At 44.0% G+C, this 13,888-nt stretch overlaps 1 protein-coding gene across 4 annotated transcripts in view; it reads left to right on the top strand.

Annotated features, from left to right (window-relative positions):
• cdh2 (cadherin 2, type 1, N-cadherin (neuronal)) overlaps positions 1-13,888 on the top strand; it is a 101,933-nt gene that overhangs the window by 31,271 nt on the left and 56,774 nt on the right. For 2 of the 4 annotated variants that reach the window (XR_016496331.1, XM_036978488.2), the window contains exons 1-2: positions 10,815-10,924; positions 13,334-13,472. Coding sequence is in view for 2 of the 4 variants with exons in the window: in XM_036978488.2 (XP_036834383.2) it covers positions 10,877-10,924; positions 13,334-13,472 (187 nt within the window). In the remaining 2 variants the exon portion in view is untranslated. Of the gene's footprint in view, positions 1-10,814; positions 10,925-13,333; positions 13,473-13,888 lie in introns of those variants that run through there. The other 2 variants (XR_016496330.1, XM_090236104.1) reach the window with 1 other exon arrangement.

Raw genomic sequence — 13,888 nt, 5'->3', positions numbered from 1 at the left:
TTACTTAGGTCACATCAGTCATGTGGAATTGGAGAAAAATAGACACTATCCCTAAGAAGCCAGTTTAAGTCACCTAACAGTATAAACTCTGAAGATAGATGGGGGGGCAATCAATTCACATATGGAGTCCAGGGCACAGCTGGTGGCTATAACAAGCAGCAACAGTGAGAGACTTGTTTCTGGAACGGTGGATTTTTAAAAGTAGAAGCTCGAACTGTTTGAGCACAGACCTGGATAGTTTGACAGAACTCTGCAGGCTAACTCCGCCCTCTTTGGCAGTTCTATCTTGATGGAAAATGTTGTAGTTGGGGATGGAAATTTGAGATTTTTTGGTGGCCTTCCTAAGCCAGGATTCAGACACGGCTAGGACATCAGGGTTGCCGGAGTGTGCTGAAAAATACAAACTTAGGGAGGAGGCTTCTGATGTTAACATGCATGAAACCAAGGCTTTTACAGTTACAGAAGTCAACAAATGATAGCGCCTGGGGAATAGGTGTAGTTCTGGGGGCTACAGGGCCTGGGTTAACCTCTACATCACCAGAGTAACAGAGGAGGAGTAGGATAAGGGTACGGCTAAAGGCTATAAGAACTGGACGACTAGTGCGTTGGGAACAGAGAGTAAAAGGAGCAGTTTTCTGGGCACGGTAGAATAGATTCAGGGTATAATGTACAGACAAGGGTATGGTAGGATGTGAGTACATTGGAGGTAAACCTAGGCATTGAGTGACGATGAGAGAGGTTGCATCTCTGAAGGCACTAGTTAAGCCAGGTGAGGTCTCCGCATGTGTGTGGGGTGGGACAAAAGAGCTATCTAAGGCATGTTGAGCGGGACTGGGGGCTGTACAGTAAAATAAAACAATAAAAAATAACCGAAACAGCAGTAGACAAGGCACTAGGCTACTTGTGGTGGCAAGTAGCCTCGTGGTTAGAGCGTTGGACTAGTAACCGAAAGGTTGCATTATCGAATTCTTGAGCTGACAAGGTAAAAATCTGTCATTCTGCCCCTAAACAAGGCAGTTAACTCAGTGTTCCTAGGCCGTCATTGAAAATAAGAATTTGTTATTAACTGACTTGCCTAGTTAAATAAAGGTCAAATATTTTTTTTTAAATAAACATTGACATTAGAGAGAGGCATAAAGCAATCACAGGTGTTGATCAGGAGAGCTAAGACAACAATGGGTAAATGGCAATGAACGAGCAGAGAGTGTCAGTTAGATACACACAGGACCTGAGTTTGAGGCTGGGGCCAACAGATAAACACAATGAGATACCGTGTTAGTGACCAGTCCAGCAGGCTTTAGCTGTGTAGCCGAGTGATCATATGAGCAGCAATGAGCAGTAATAGGTGAGTTAGGGAGTCGTTCGGAAGTTGCTACTACACAAGGCGAGTGGGAGACACAGCATTCAGAAAGCTAGCGGGCCGGGATGAGCAGATGGGTCTTCGGAGACATCGCAACGGAAAAGCCTGTTGAAACCACATCGACCAGACCAGTCGTGATGGATCGGTGGGGCTCCGTCTCGACAATAAAGGGTCCAGGCCAATTGGCAAAACAGGTGTTGTAGCCCAGGAATTAGCTGGTATTCTTCATCGGCTAGCCGGAGATGGGCCTAGCTCGAGTCTAGCTCAAGGCTAACTGGTGCTTGCTTCGGGACAGAGGCGTTAGCCAACAATACCCACTCGGTTGCATCGAGCTAGCTGCGATGATCCGGTGTAATGGTCCAGAGCTTGCGGCAGGAATCCGGTGATGTGGTAGAGAAAAGCAGTCTGATATGCTCTGGGTTGATATCGCGCTGTGCAGACTGGCAGGTGTGCGAGCTAAAGGTGAAGACAGATAGCCATGGCTAGCAACAACTAATGGCTAGTGGCTAGTTAGCTGGCTAGCTTCTGATGTAGGTTCCAGTTATAAAGTATAGAAATGTCAGATCCGTACCACATTGGGTGAGGTGGGTTGCAGGAAAGTATATTTAGGTCGTAGTTGGAAAGTGAGATTAAAATATGTACAAAAAAAACAAAGAAACAGACTATTTACTATTTACACGGGACAAGCAAACACACGTCCAACTGCTAAGCCTCTTGGTTACACAAATCAAACTTTATTTGTCACATGCGCCGAATACAACAGGCCTACCTTACAGTAAAATGCTTACTTACAAGCCCTTAACCAACAATGCAGTTATCAGAAAATAAAGTATGAAAAGTAACAAATAATTGAAGAGCAGCAGTAAAATAACAATAGCAAGGCTATATACAGGGGGTACCGGTTAGTCAAGGTAATTGAGGTAATATGTACATGTAGGAGTTATTATCCTTCCTGTTTGACCCTTTCTGGGGGTATCATTGGATCATGCCACAGTGTCTCCTGACCCCTCCTGTCTCAGCCTCCAGTATTTATGCTGCAGTAGTTTATGTGTCAGGGGGCTAGGGTCAGTTTGTTAAATCTGGAGTACTTCTCCTGTCTTAGACCTGTTGTTTTCAACACTCTAAAGACAGCAGGAGTGGTAGAGATACTCTCAATGATCGGCTCTGAAAAGCTAACTGACTTGAGGTGCTGACTTGTTGCACCCTCAACAACTACTGCGATTATTATTATTTGACCATGCTGGTCATTTATGAACATTTGAACATCTTGGCCATGTTCTGTTATAATCTCCACCCGGCACAGCCAGAAGAGGACTGGCCACCCCTCATAGCCTGGTTCCTCTCTAGGTTTCTTCCTAGGTTTTGGCCTTTCTAGGGAGTTTTTCCTAGCCACCGTGCTTCTTCACCTGCATTGCTTTGTGTTTGGGGTTTTAGGCTGGGTTTCTGTACAGCACTTTGATATATCAGCTGATGTAAGAGGGGCTATATAAATACAGTTGATTTGATTAGTGTGCAAGATCTTGAGAATCAGCTGTACATGTGATGGAAGAGTGCACTGCACATATGATGGAAGAATGCACTGTGCATGCGACGGGTTGCAATTCCATTGAATTGGAGATATTTTGGTTAGTCCTAGAATTGCCTTATGTGTATCCCAGAAAAAAAGGTTTGTTATAAGCTAACCTTTTTGATGAATTGAAGCTAAATTCCCCAAATTCCAGGGCTTAACTTCCCATGGAAAATGTCTGGGAAAATTACAGAAATTTACCGGAAAGTTTCCGACCCTATGCAAGCCTGGTTGTTTTCTACCCTTATCACCTGGGGGCGGCCCGTCAGGAAGTCTAGGATCCAGTTGCAGAGGGAGGTGTCTAGTCCGAGGGTCCTTAGTTTAGTGATGAGCTTTGAGGGCGCTATGGTGTTGAACACTGAGCTATAGTCAATGAATAGCATTCTCACAAAGGTGTTCCTTTTGTCCAGGTGTGAAAGGGCAGTGTGGAGTTCAATAAAGATTGCATCATCTGTGGATCTGTTAGGGCGGTATGCAAATTGGAGTGGGTCCAGGGTTTCTGGGATAATGGTGTGGATGTGAGCCATGACCAGCCGTTAAAAGCACTTCATGGCTACAGATGTGAGTACTACGGGTCGGTAGTCATTTAGGCAGGTTACCTTGGTGTTCTTGGGCACATGGTCTATGGTGGTCTGCTTGAAACATGCTCTGTATTACAGACTCAGACAGGGAGAGGTTGAAAATGTCAGTGAAGACACTTGCCAGTTGGTCAGTGCATACTTGGAGTACACGTCCTGGTAATCCATCTGGCCCTGAAGCCTTGTGAATGTTGACCTGTTTAAAGGTCTTACTCATGTCATGACGCTAGCCCACTAGCAGAGATGTGAATCCCCCTCTCCTGTTAGGAGGGGGCAGTTTTATGACATTAACAACCACGTCATAAATTCCATGCAGAGATTCTGCTCTCCTTCACCATGCAGTATGTAGAGAAAGAGTTTCACTGTAAGACAAAGGAAAATACTCCTACCTCCCCGAATTGGAGAATTAAACATTATTCCTAATTTAGAGAATGTGGAAACAAGCTACGACCCTGTCCATTTTGTTTCATTTTTGTGACCTCGTGAAAGACAATACAGCCACATTACCGTAACTATGGTCATACAAGGTCGTCCGTTATGAGGCTTACATCTAAAGGTTGGATAAAATGTTTGACTAAGTATAAGAATACTTTAGAAAATATTACAATGTGATTTAAGTCTTCTAAAATTAAAAAGTGTTTGTTTTTGTGATAACTCGTGTCCAGCCAGTGCACACGGCCAAGTGAACAGACATTGGTTGGAAATTATGAACCAACCCTGTAGCGGTATTTATTAGAGAGGGGTAAAGAAAGATTTTGTTCAGACGCCAGGCAGGTATTAACCATGCCGAAAGGAAAATAGTAGAATAGAGATAGTACCACTACCAGACCCACACACATCAGCAGAAGAGACTGCCTAGAGTGTAGCCTGTTTACCAGATAGCCAGTGGAGAGAAAAGAGAATACACACCATATAAACCCACATCACAGCACAGAGGTAACCCCACCCAGAATACCTCGTACAATAATAATAATAATACTAATAATGTCAGAGCAATTTAACAGCAACTTCATACAAGAAAGAACCCAGTCATCAACAGAGGATTTGCAATAATCTGTATTATCTTCCAGTGGATGAGTGCAGAGGGTGTGAATGTGGGGGGTGTTCATAGACACCACAAAGGCCTTAAAATGTCCACAATCTTCTCGGCCACATGTCATTAGTACACCTCACCTCAATACAGTTCACATAACAATAGACAACTTCCAAATACTTCTGGCAGGGCAATAATAGTTCAGCTCTAATGAACATCAATGGGGAGTGCATTTGAAAAATAGAGAGTCTGTTGCAGGGTAAAGCACTGGAACGATAGAGGGAAGAGAAAGAGAGAACAAGAGAGATCTTAGCGGTGGTCTTCAGGCGTGCAGGTGTACTGTCTGACCTTCCGATGGTTTGTTGGTTTGTATGTTAAAGCTTCGCAACAAGGTTGCTACTAATCCATGCGATCCATAACGGGCGCGGTCCCAAACGAAAACAACCACGACCTAGAGCAATCACACCGATGATTGAGTTAAATACTTTATAAACTACACACGCTGAAAATAAACAAAACTTCTGCAGCACAGCACACACAATCAAACTGTCGCGCCACCCAAGAGCCCCTCCCCAAAGAGCTGAACGAGCGCTCTTTATTTCCTCCTTCCTTACTGCTCATGCGCTCTTAAAGTGGCAGCGCATGGTGAAGGCTCTGTGCAGATTTCGCCACAACCCCTTTTCCACTCTAGAATAAAAGCCCCCATGAAGAAAAGTCACCGCAGTTCCAAATACCATGAGGACTTGTCTATAACGTTTAAAAAGGGCTAAGTCTAATTTCAACTCTACCAGCCAGACAACGTGAGAGCTTGCTCCACACGTGAAATGGTATGAACTCAGAACTATTGATCTATAAACTATAAGAAGAAGTGAGTCCTAGATTATAGCCTAACAGACTGCAACTGGAAAGGTAGCAAATCTAGTAAGAACATTGACCGACGCAGAAACCACAACATCTCACTCCACGACAACCCAGAAGAATCTACAAATGACAATGGCGACCTCGACTGGGCAAAACAGAGCCTCACACCACCAGCTCAACTATCGAAGCCAGCTTCACGTAAATTCAATGCATTACCTTTCTCCGAACGAGCGATCGTTAGTGGCATATGTATTTATGTGAGAAGAGCTTCCCATGTCCGATAGAGACCCATTCCTTAGACTTCCTTCCTTCCAACCCCCCTCCCCTTCCCCCTTTCCTCTCTGAATCTATCTTGGTATAACCAAACTGTTTTTGTTTAGTCCACTAGGGACGGTATTTACTGTATAATGTTATTATGTATTGTACATTCTGTCATTGTTTAATTAGTTAGTGAATAAATAATTGAGCCAATTTGCGTATGGATGATTCATAGTAAAGGATGGGTTCATGCAGATAACCAAGATTTTACGATGTTCAGTTGAGGCTGATATTAGGTAAAGATGAATTAATGACTGATTGACTGCAATTTATTTAAAAGATCTTCAGATCTTTAAGAGTGGATTCGGGAGATAGCCGCTCCATATAAACTAACTCTTCCGTGTTGACCCAGATATTAACGAGTTAATAGTTGCATGGTTTAAATCAAACACGTAATCAATCAAACATTAGGTAATCGATTTGATAAAATAGCTTGTCATCATATTAAAGAAGTCAGAGACATGACACTCACATCGGCTGCGGAGTGCATGATCACACAGTCGTCTGGAACAGCAGATGTTCTCATGCATGTTTCAGTGTTAGTTACCTCGAAGCGAGCATAACAGTTATTTAGCTTGTCTGGTAGGCTCGTGTCACTGGGCAGACATCAGGCTGTGCTTCCCTTTGTAGTTTGTACTAGTTTGCAAGCCCTGCCACATCCGACAAGTGTCGGAGCCGGTGTAGCATGATTCGATCTTAGTCCTGTATTGACACATTGCCTGTTTGTTGGTTTGTCGGAGGGCATAGTGGGATTTCAGATTAGAGTCCCGCTCCTTGAAAGCGGCAGCTCCACCCTTTAGCTCAGTGAGGATGTTGCCTGTATTCCACAGCTTCTGGTTGGGGTATGTACGTACAGTCACTGTGGGGACGACGTCATCGATGCACTTATTGATGAAGCCAGTGTCTGATATGGTGTACTCCTAAATGCCATCGGAAGAATCCCTTAACCTATTCCAGTCTGTGCTAGCAAAACAGTCCTGTAATTTACCATCTGCTTCATCTGACCACTTTTTAATTGACCGTCTCGGTCAAGCAGGTGCTTCCTGCTTAAAAAATGGTTTTGTAAGCAGGCATCAGGAGGATATAATTATGGTCAGATTTGCCAAATGGAGGGTGAGGGAGAGCTTGGTTCACGTCTCTGTGTGTGTGGAGTAAAGGCAGTCTAGAGTTGTTTTCCTTTTGGTTGCATTAAAGTCCTCGGACTCTAGGAGCTTCCTCTGAATGAGCGTTTTCCTGTTTGCTTATGGCGGCATACAGCTCATTGGCTCATTGCCAAAATTGGTCTGTGGTGGTATGTAGACAGACAAAACACACTAAACATTGAGACTTCCTTAGATATCATGCACCAGCTGTTGTTTACAAAAATACATAAACCTCCACCCCTTGTCTTACCAGAGGCTGCTGTTCTATCCTGCCGATAGAGTGTATAACCTGCCAGCTGTATGTTATTAATGTCGTTGTTCTGCCACGACTCAGTGAAACATAAGATATTACAGTTTTTAATGTCCCGTTGGTAGGATATACGTGCTTTTAGTTCGTCCCATTTATTTTCCAGCGACTGTACGTTGGCTAACTGTACAGATGACAAAGGCAGATTAGCCACTGATCCTTGTCACGGATCCCTCCGGGAACTTTCATTACGCACACCTGTCCCCTATTCCCACTGATTAGTACTTGTGTAAGTGTGCCCTTTGGTTTCCATTGGGCTGTCCATTATTGTTACCATATCCGTTGGTGGTGTGAGTACCTATGCATTGGTGCAACTAATATGCTGTGTGCTATATGTATTGTGTATTATGGGTTTCGTCCCGTGTCGGATAACGAGGTTTACCCTCACACTTTTTTTGGGGTACAGCCCAGTGTTTTTGTATACGTGTTTGTTTTGGTGTATTAAAAACCCCTATTGTGTATTCCTGCACCTGTCTCCAAAATCCTTTATACCAGCGAGACAGAATATCTGACCATTAAGGGATACAGCGGGAATAGCCCGTCCGACGACGCTGCGCCTTGTCCGTCCGGCGCCGCAGCAAATTCGGCAGCTGCAACTGACCTTTCTGACAACGACGCAACTTCGGTAGCTGCATTGGGTCCTGATCGACCCGCACTGTGTTCCGGGGGGGAGGGGGGGGGGGGGGGGGGGGGGGTAACTGTCACATATCTCTCCGGAACTTTCATTACGCACACCTGTCTCCTATTCCCCTATTTCAACCTCTCTTTCGTGCCATCTGAGATTCCCAAAGATTGGAAAGCAGCTGTGGTCATCCCCCTCTTCAAAGGGGGGGGCACTCTTGATCCAAACTGCTACAGACCTATATCTATCCTACCCTGCCTTTCTAAGGTCTTTGAAAACCAAGTCAACAAACAGATTACCGACCATTTCGAACCCCACCATACCTTCTCCGCTATGCAATCTGGTTTCAGAGCTGGTCATGGGTGCACCTCAGCCACGCTCAAGGTCCTAAACGATATCTTGACCACCATCGGTAAGAAACAATACTGTGCAGCCGTATTCATTGACCTGGCCAAGGCTTTCGACTCTGTCAATCCCCACATCCTCATCGGCAGACTCGACAACCTTGGTTTCTCAAATGATTGCCTCGCCTGGTTCACCAACTACTTATCTGATAGAGTTTAGTGTGTCAATCTGAGGGTCTGTTGTCCGGGCCTCTGGCAGTCTCTATGGGGGTGCCACAGGGTTTAATTCTTGGATAGACTCTCTTCTCTGTATATTTCAATGATGTCGCTCTTGCTGCTGGTGAGTCTCTGATTCACCTCTACGCAGACGACACCATTCTGTATACTTCTGACCCTTCTTTGGACACTGTTAACAACCCTCCAGTGGAGCTTCAATGCCATACAACTCTCCTTCCGTGGCCTCCAATTGCTCTTAAATACAAGTAAAACTAAATGCATGCTCTTCAACCGATCGCTGCCTGCACCTGCCCGCCTGTCCAACATCACTACTCTGGACGGTTCTGACTTAGAATATGTGGACAACTACAAATACCTAGGTGTCTGGTTAGACTGGAAACTCTCCTTCCAGACTCACATCAAACATCTCCAATCCAAAGTTAAATCTAGAATCAGCTTCCTATTTCGCAACAAAGCATCCTTCACTCATGCTGCCAAACAAACCCTTGTAAAACTGACCCTCCAAACAATTCTCAACTTCGGCGATGTCATTTACAAAATAGCTTCCAATACCCTACTCAATAAATTGGATGCAGTCTCACAGTGCCATCAGTTTTGTCACCAAAGCCCCATACACTACCCACCACTGCGACCTGTACGCTCTCGTTGGCTGGCCCTCGCTTCATACTCTTGGCCGAACCCACTGGCTCCAGGTCATCTACAAGTCTCTGCTAGGTAAAGCCACACCTTATCTCAGCTCACTGGTCACCATAGCAATACCCTCCTGTAGCACACGGTCCAGCAGGTATTTCTCACTGTTCACCCCCAAAGCCAACACCCACTTTGGCCGCCTTTGCTTCCAGTTCTCTGCTGCCAATGACTGGAACGAACTGCAAAAATCACTGAAGCTGGAGACCCATATCTCCCTCACTAGCTTTAAGCACCAGCTGTCAGAGCAGTTCACAGAGCACTGCACCTCTACATAGCCCATCTGTAAACAGCCCATCCAACTACCCTCATCCCCATACTGTATTTATTTATTTATCTTGCTCCTTTGCACCACAGTATCTCTACTTGCACATTCATCTTCTGCACATCTATCATTCCAGTGTTTAATTGCTATATTATAATTACTTTGCCACCATGGCCTATTTATTGCCTTACCTCCTTTATCCTACCTTATTTGCACTCACTGTATATAGATTTCTCTTTTTTCTACTGTATTATTGACTGTATGTTTGTTTAATCCATGTGTAACTCTGTGTTGTTGTATGTGTTGAACTGCTGTGCTTTATCTTGGCCAGGTCGCAGTTGTAAATGAGAACTACCTGGTTAAATAAAGGACAAAGATATATATATTTTTTAAATAGACACCAACGTTGACATACTGTATAAACAATTATCTAGGCTAAGTAAAACCAATTATTATTTTGTATCTACTGCAAAGTGTAGTCAGTGACTAGCTAAGACAGAGAAAGGGGACGGAAAAAATGAATGAATTGGACAAAGTACCCCACTCGGGTTGTGAAAAGCAGCTGGGAGTGTCGGCTAGAGATGACGTGCAGGAGCTTCTTGCAGGAATTTGTAGTCTTGCTGATGTCTACTCTGTTACTAATTAGCATTTTGAATTTGACTAAATTGAGGCTAATATATTGATAAAACTCACCTTGCTCGAGAGAGAGAATTACATGTCCATCAAAATGTCATGCCAGGATAAGCCTACACGAAACATACCTTATATAAAATATGGTACTTCTATGCAAATGTTGTTGATCAGTAAAATAAAATAAGTCTCAAATTGAAGGGAAACAGATTGTTTGTCAAGCTCAATAAGTCACTCCTATTGAACATGTTTTGTATTGTTATTACTGGACTGTTGGAGCTAGAAACATAAGCATTTTGCTGCACCTGTGATAACATATGCAAAATATGTGTACACACCAATGGGGGATGGGGGATTTGATTGAACAGAGTAGTAGCTGCATTAATCTCTCTGGATCAAGTGCCATTCTGTCACTTTGGCTAATATACCATTTATTTGCTATTTAGTATGGTGCTATTGAGTATCGTGATGGTATCAAATATTGTGATAGTAAATATGGTATCGGTATTGAAGTCAAAGTTATGGTATTGTGACAACACTAGTAGGGATAACGATGAGGACTCAAATGGTGTTATACAGTAGGGGCGTGGTCTGTCATTCTCTATCGGGAGAGGAGAGAAGAAAACGTGCGAAAGAAATGCCTTTTTGTGTGATTCCTTCCATATTTGATGTTGTCCGCTAGGTGGAGACACTGAGGCCCGTGTTGTTGGTCGCCCCGACTGGTAGTCAGTCATTCAGCCTCAGTACCAGTCAAGAGTGCGCTTCGATCAGCAGCATACCACAGAACAGAGCAGGGACGGAGAATAGAGAGATAAGAGGCTGCCTTCTACATGCCGCTGTCGCCCGTTTCCTAGTGGGCATTCTCAAATTGGACCGCGAAGAAAGAGGGACTTTTCACAACGCATTCGAAAAAGGAATTTGTATCATGTTTCTTACTGCGGGCGCTCTATTGATCCTACTGGCAGCTGTGCAGGTAGGAAACCGCTGTGTTGGTAGTCGGAGTGGTGTGTGTGGTGGTGGGACGTGGTCTGATGAGTTGGCTCTCTTTGACTCAGTCTGCGGGGATAGACTGCATTTATTCCCCTCTACATTGCCTCGATATTTGGTCGTTGGCTTATATTGATTTTTGACTATGCATTAGAATCTCGTTCAAACGTTGCCTGTTTGAGGATTTCGTTATGCTCAAATGTATCCGTGCTTGTGATAACAAAAGTGGTTTTAGCCCTCGAGCTTGCAGTGATAGGGTAGCCTATTTGTTATAGTAGCCTACACTTGAAGTTTGAACTGCTCTCTGATGATGGTAGGCATTTACCGAATTTCATAATCGAGCTACCACACTGTGCAGAGGTCATAGTTCGGCGTCTAATTTTGATTTACTTGATTTGGTTGAGTTGTCAACTAACGTGAATATTCAACGTGAAATCAACAATAAAAATGTCACCATGCCATTGGATTTAGGTTTAAAGTTGGGTGAAAAAAATACGCTATTCCCTTACGTTGATGACTTTTTGCAAATTCAATCAGCTTTCCACGTTCAACATCATCGCATTTAATTTTTGTTGTTGAAATGACGTGTAAACGACGTTGATTCAACCAGTTTTTGCCCAGAGGGACACATTTGTCTGCCCCGTATTCTCCCATAATTCAGAATCTATAGGCTACGCCTATATGCAATGCTATTATGGCTATATGGAACTTTTGTAGACGCGTCACCAGGCTGAAGTTGAACCCATTAACTGAATCGGATGTTTAGGTTACGGGTCACCAACAACTGTAACAATTTACTGACATTAATGTAGCCGCGGGACAATCGCCCGTTGCCGCAACACAAATCAGATCAGATTAATGTTTTTTTTAGAGATGCTAATGGTTCAAAACACATGCACGGTACACACACACGCACATGGTTAGCCTATTGTTTTTTAGTCCGTTGGCTACACCATAACCTAATTTGCTAACCTATATCAAAATGACAGAGATGACCTAGAGTGAACCCCAAAATCTCGGGTTAGGGTCAGTCCTATGCCGACAACAAAGCCTTGGTCAATCACCCGAGCAGGGTGGATGTTGTTGAATGTTGAATTAGTGTGCGCTTCGCTAACACGTTGTGAAATGAGGACGCTGGACAGATTGCTCATGCCTATCGCGTTGTTAAATGAGGAGTACATTAACTGAACAGATTTATAATGCCTATCGAGTAGGCTACAGTGTACTATATTTCAGCTCGCGATTATGTCAGTGCCAGTAAACATTGTGGGATTGTAACTCATATTTATTCACCGGGTTTGTCTCGAAAGCTACCCCATCCCCTCAAAGCATGGTTATAGGCTACCCAACCCATATGGTTTCGCATATTCCTTGTGTTAATGTATTCATTTAGCACAGTATAGGTATTTGAAACATGTCTAGAGACGTTTTATGTTTGGAAAGTAAGATAAACAACTGAGAAGCGAATAAATAGAGTGATTGCAGAGACTTTGCAGACTAGAATTGATTCGAATTGAATGAGTAAATTCACATGGAAGGGTTACAGGTTTTTGACACAATCACATACACCGATCTATAATGTTGTTGGATTGGTCTTGGATCCGTCTCCACATGTAATCCTGTGCTCTCACGCCGATGCTTGAATACCTCTGAAATACCCTATTCCTTCATATCTCCCCTGAACTAATGACTTAACTGAAAAGCATCATATAGGTGAAAGCAATAGGTTCTAATACATAGCTTTCACCTGTATATAGCCATGTCAGATCTGTGATCACCACGAGGGTGAAGGTTGAGGGTGTGTTTACTTTCTGAAGTTCTGTAGTAGCAGGGTCTGGATCCCAATTGGCACCCTGGTCAAAAGTAGAGCACTATAAGGAATAGGGTGCCATTTGGGATGTCGACAGGCTAATCATGCTACCCGCTAACCCTTACCCTTATTACTCTAATCACCTGCCTGAGTGACATATGCCATTGTGCTGCTCTGTGAGGGGGGAGGGGGGAGGGGAGCATAGAGAGGTGGCCTTCTGTCTCTGCCACTGAGCAGGGCCCCTCCTAATGTGCCATCATTGTTGCTCTTATTTGACACAGATATAGATATATACAGATATATATATATATGTTGTTAAATTACATTTAGAATATGTCTCTTTTATGCAGTCTATATTATATTGCATTTGGAGCTGGTTAATGTCTCTTCTCTTGCCTATCATGATATTTCTTAGTGGTTATTACATTGTTGTTACCTCTATCAATATAATCTAGTCAGCAGACACTTTTTCCAAAGCAGTATATATTGCAGTGAGTGTGTACATTTGAAAGTATGTGTAACCCCTCTAGGATTATATTGATTATTGTAGATCACACCCTTCTGTTCTAATTCTCTGTTTTCCAGGTTGCTGTGCATGGCGGAGGGGCCGTGGGGTCGTTGCCACGGAGGCAGAGGTCATTGCCGTGCACACAAGGGTTCTCCCAGGAGGAGTACAGTATTGCCGTGGACGAGGAGCTGAGAGAGGGACAAGCACTCCTCACTGGTACGTCACACACACAAACACTTGTCTGTGTGAGCACATAAGCACACACAGATACACAAGTCAAATGCACACACACACACTCAGTCAATGGGTAGAGTCTGCATAACAGTATGGAGGAGTTTTTCCTTATGAACACTGAGGGAGGGGGAAGATTAGGTGAGTATCAGGGAGACAGTGTGAGGGTCGGGGGCAGAGTGGGGGAGGGGCTGAAACCTTCTACCTCGTCTCACACACAGTGGGTGTTTCCCCACACACACTCATTGACCCACACACACAAACACACATATTGGGTGTTTCCCCACACACACACTCCACATGCTGATGAAACAGTGTGTGATCAATGAGATTGATCTGGCCAGCCTATATCCATCCTCTGATCAATGACCTCTGTCTGTGATCCACTCGGGGTGCGTGTG

Source organism: Oncorhynchus mykiss, chromosome 5 (genome assembly GCF_057628025.1).
Source record: "Oncorhynchus mykiss isolate SJ-2025 chromosome 5, ASM5762802v1, whole genome shotgun sequence".
NCBI lineage: Eukaryota > Metazoa > Chordata > Actinopteri > Salmoniformes > Salmonidae > Oncorhynchus > Oncorhynchus mykiss.
This window is presented reverse-complemented; position numbering and strand designations above follow the sequence as displayed.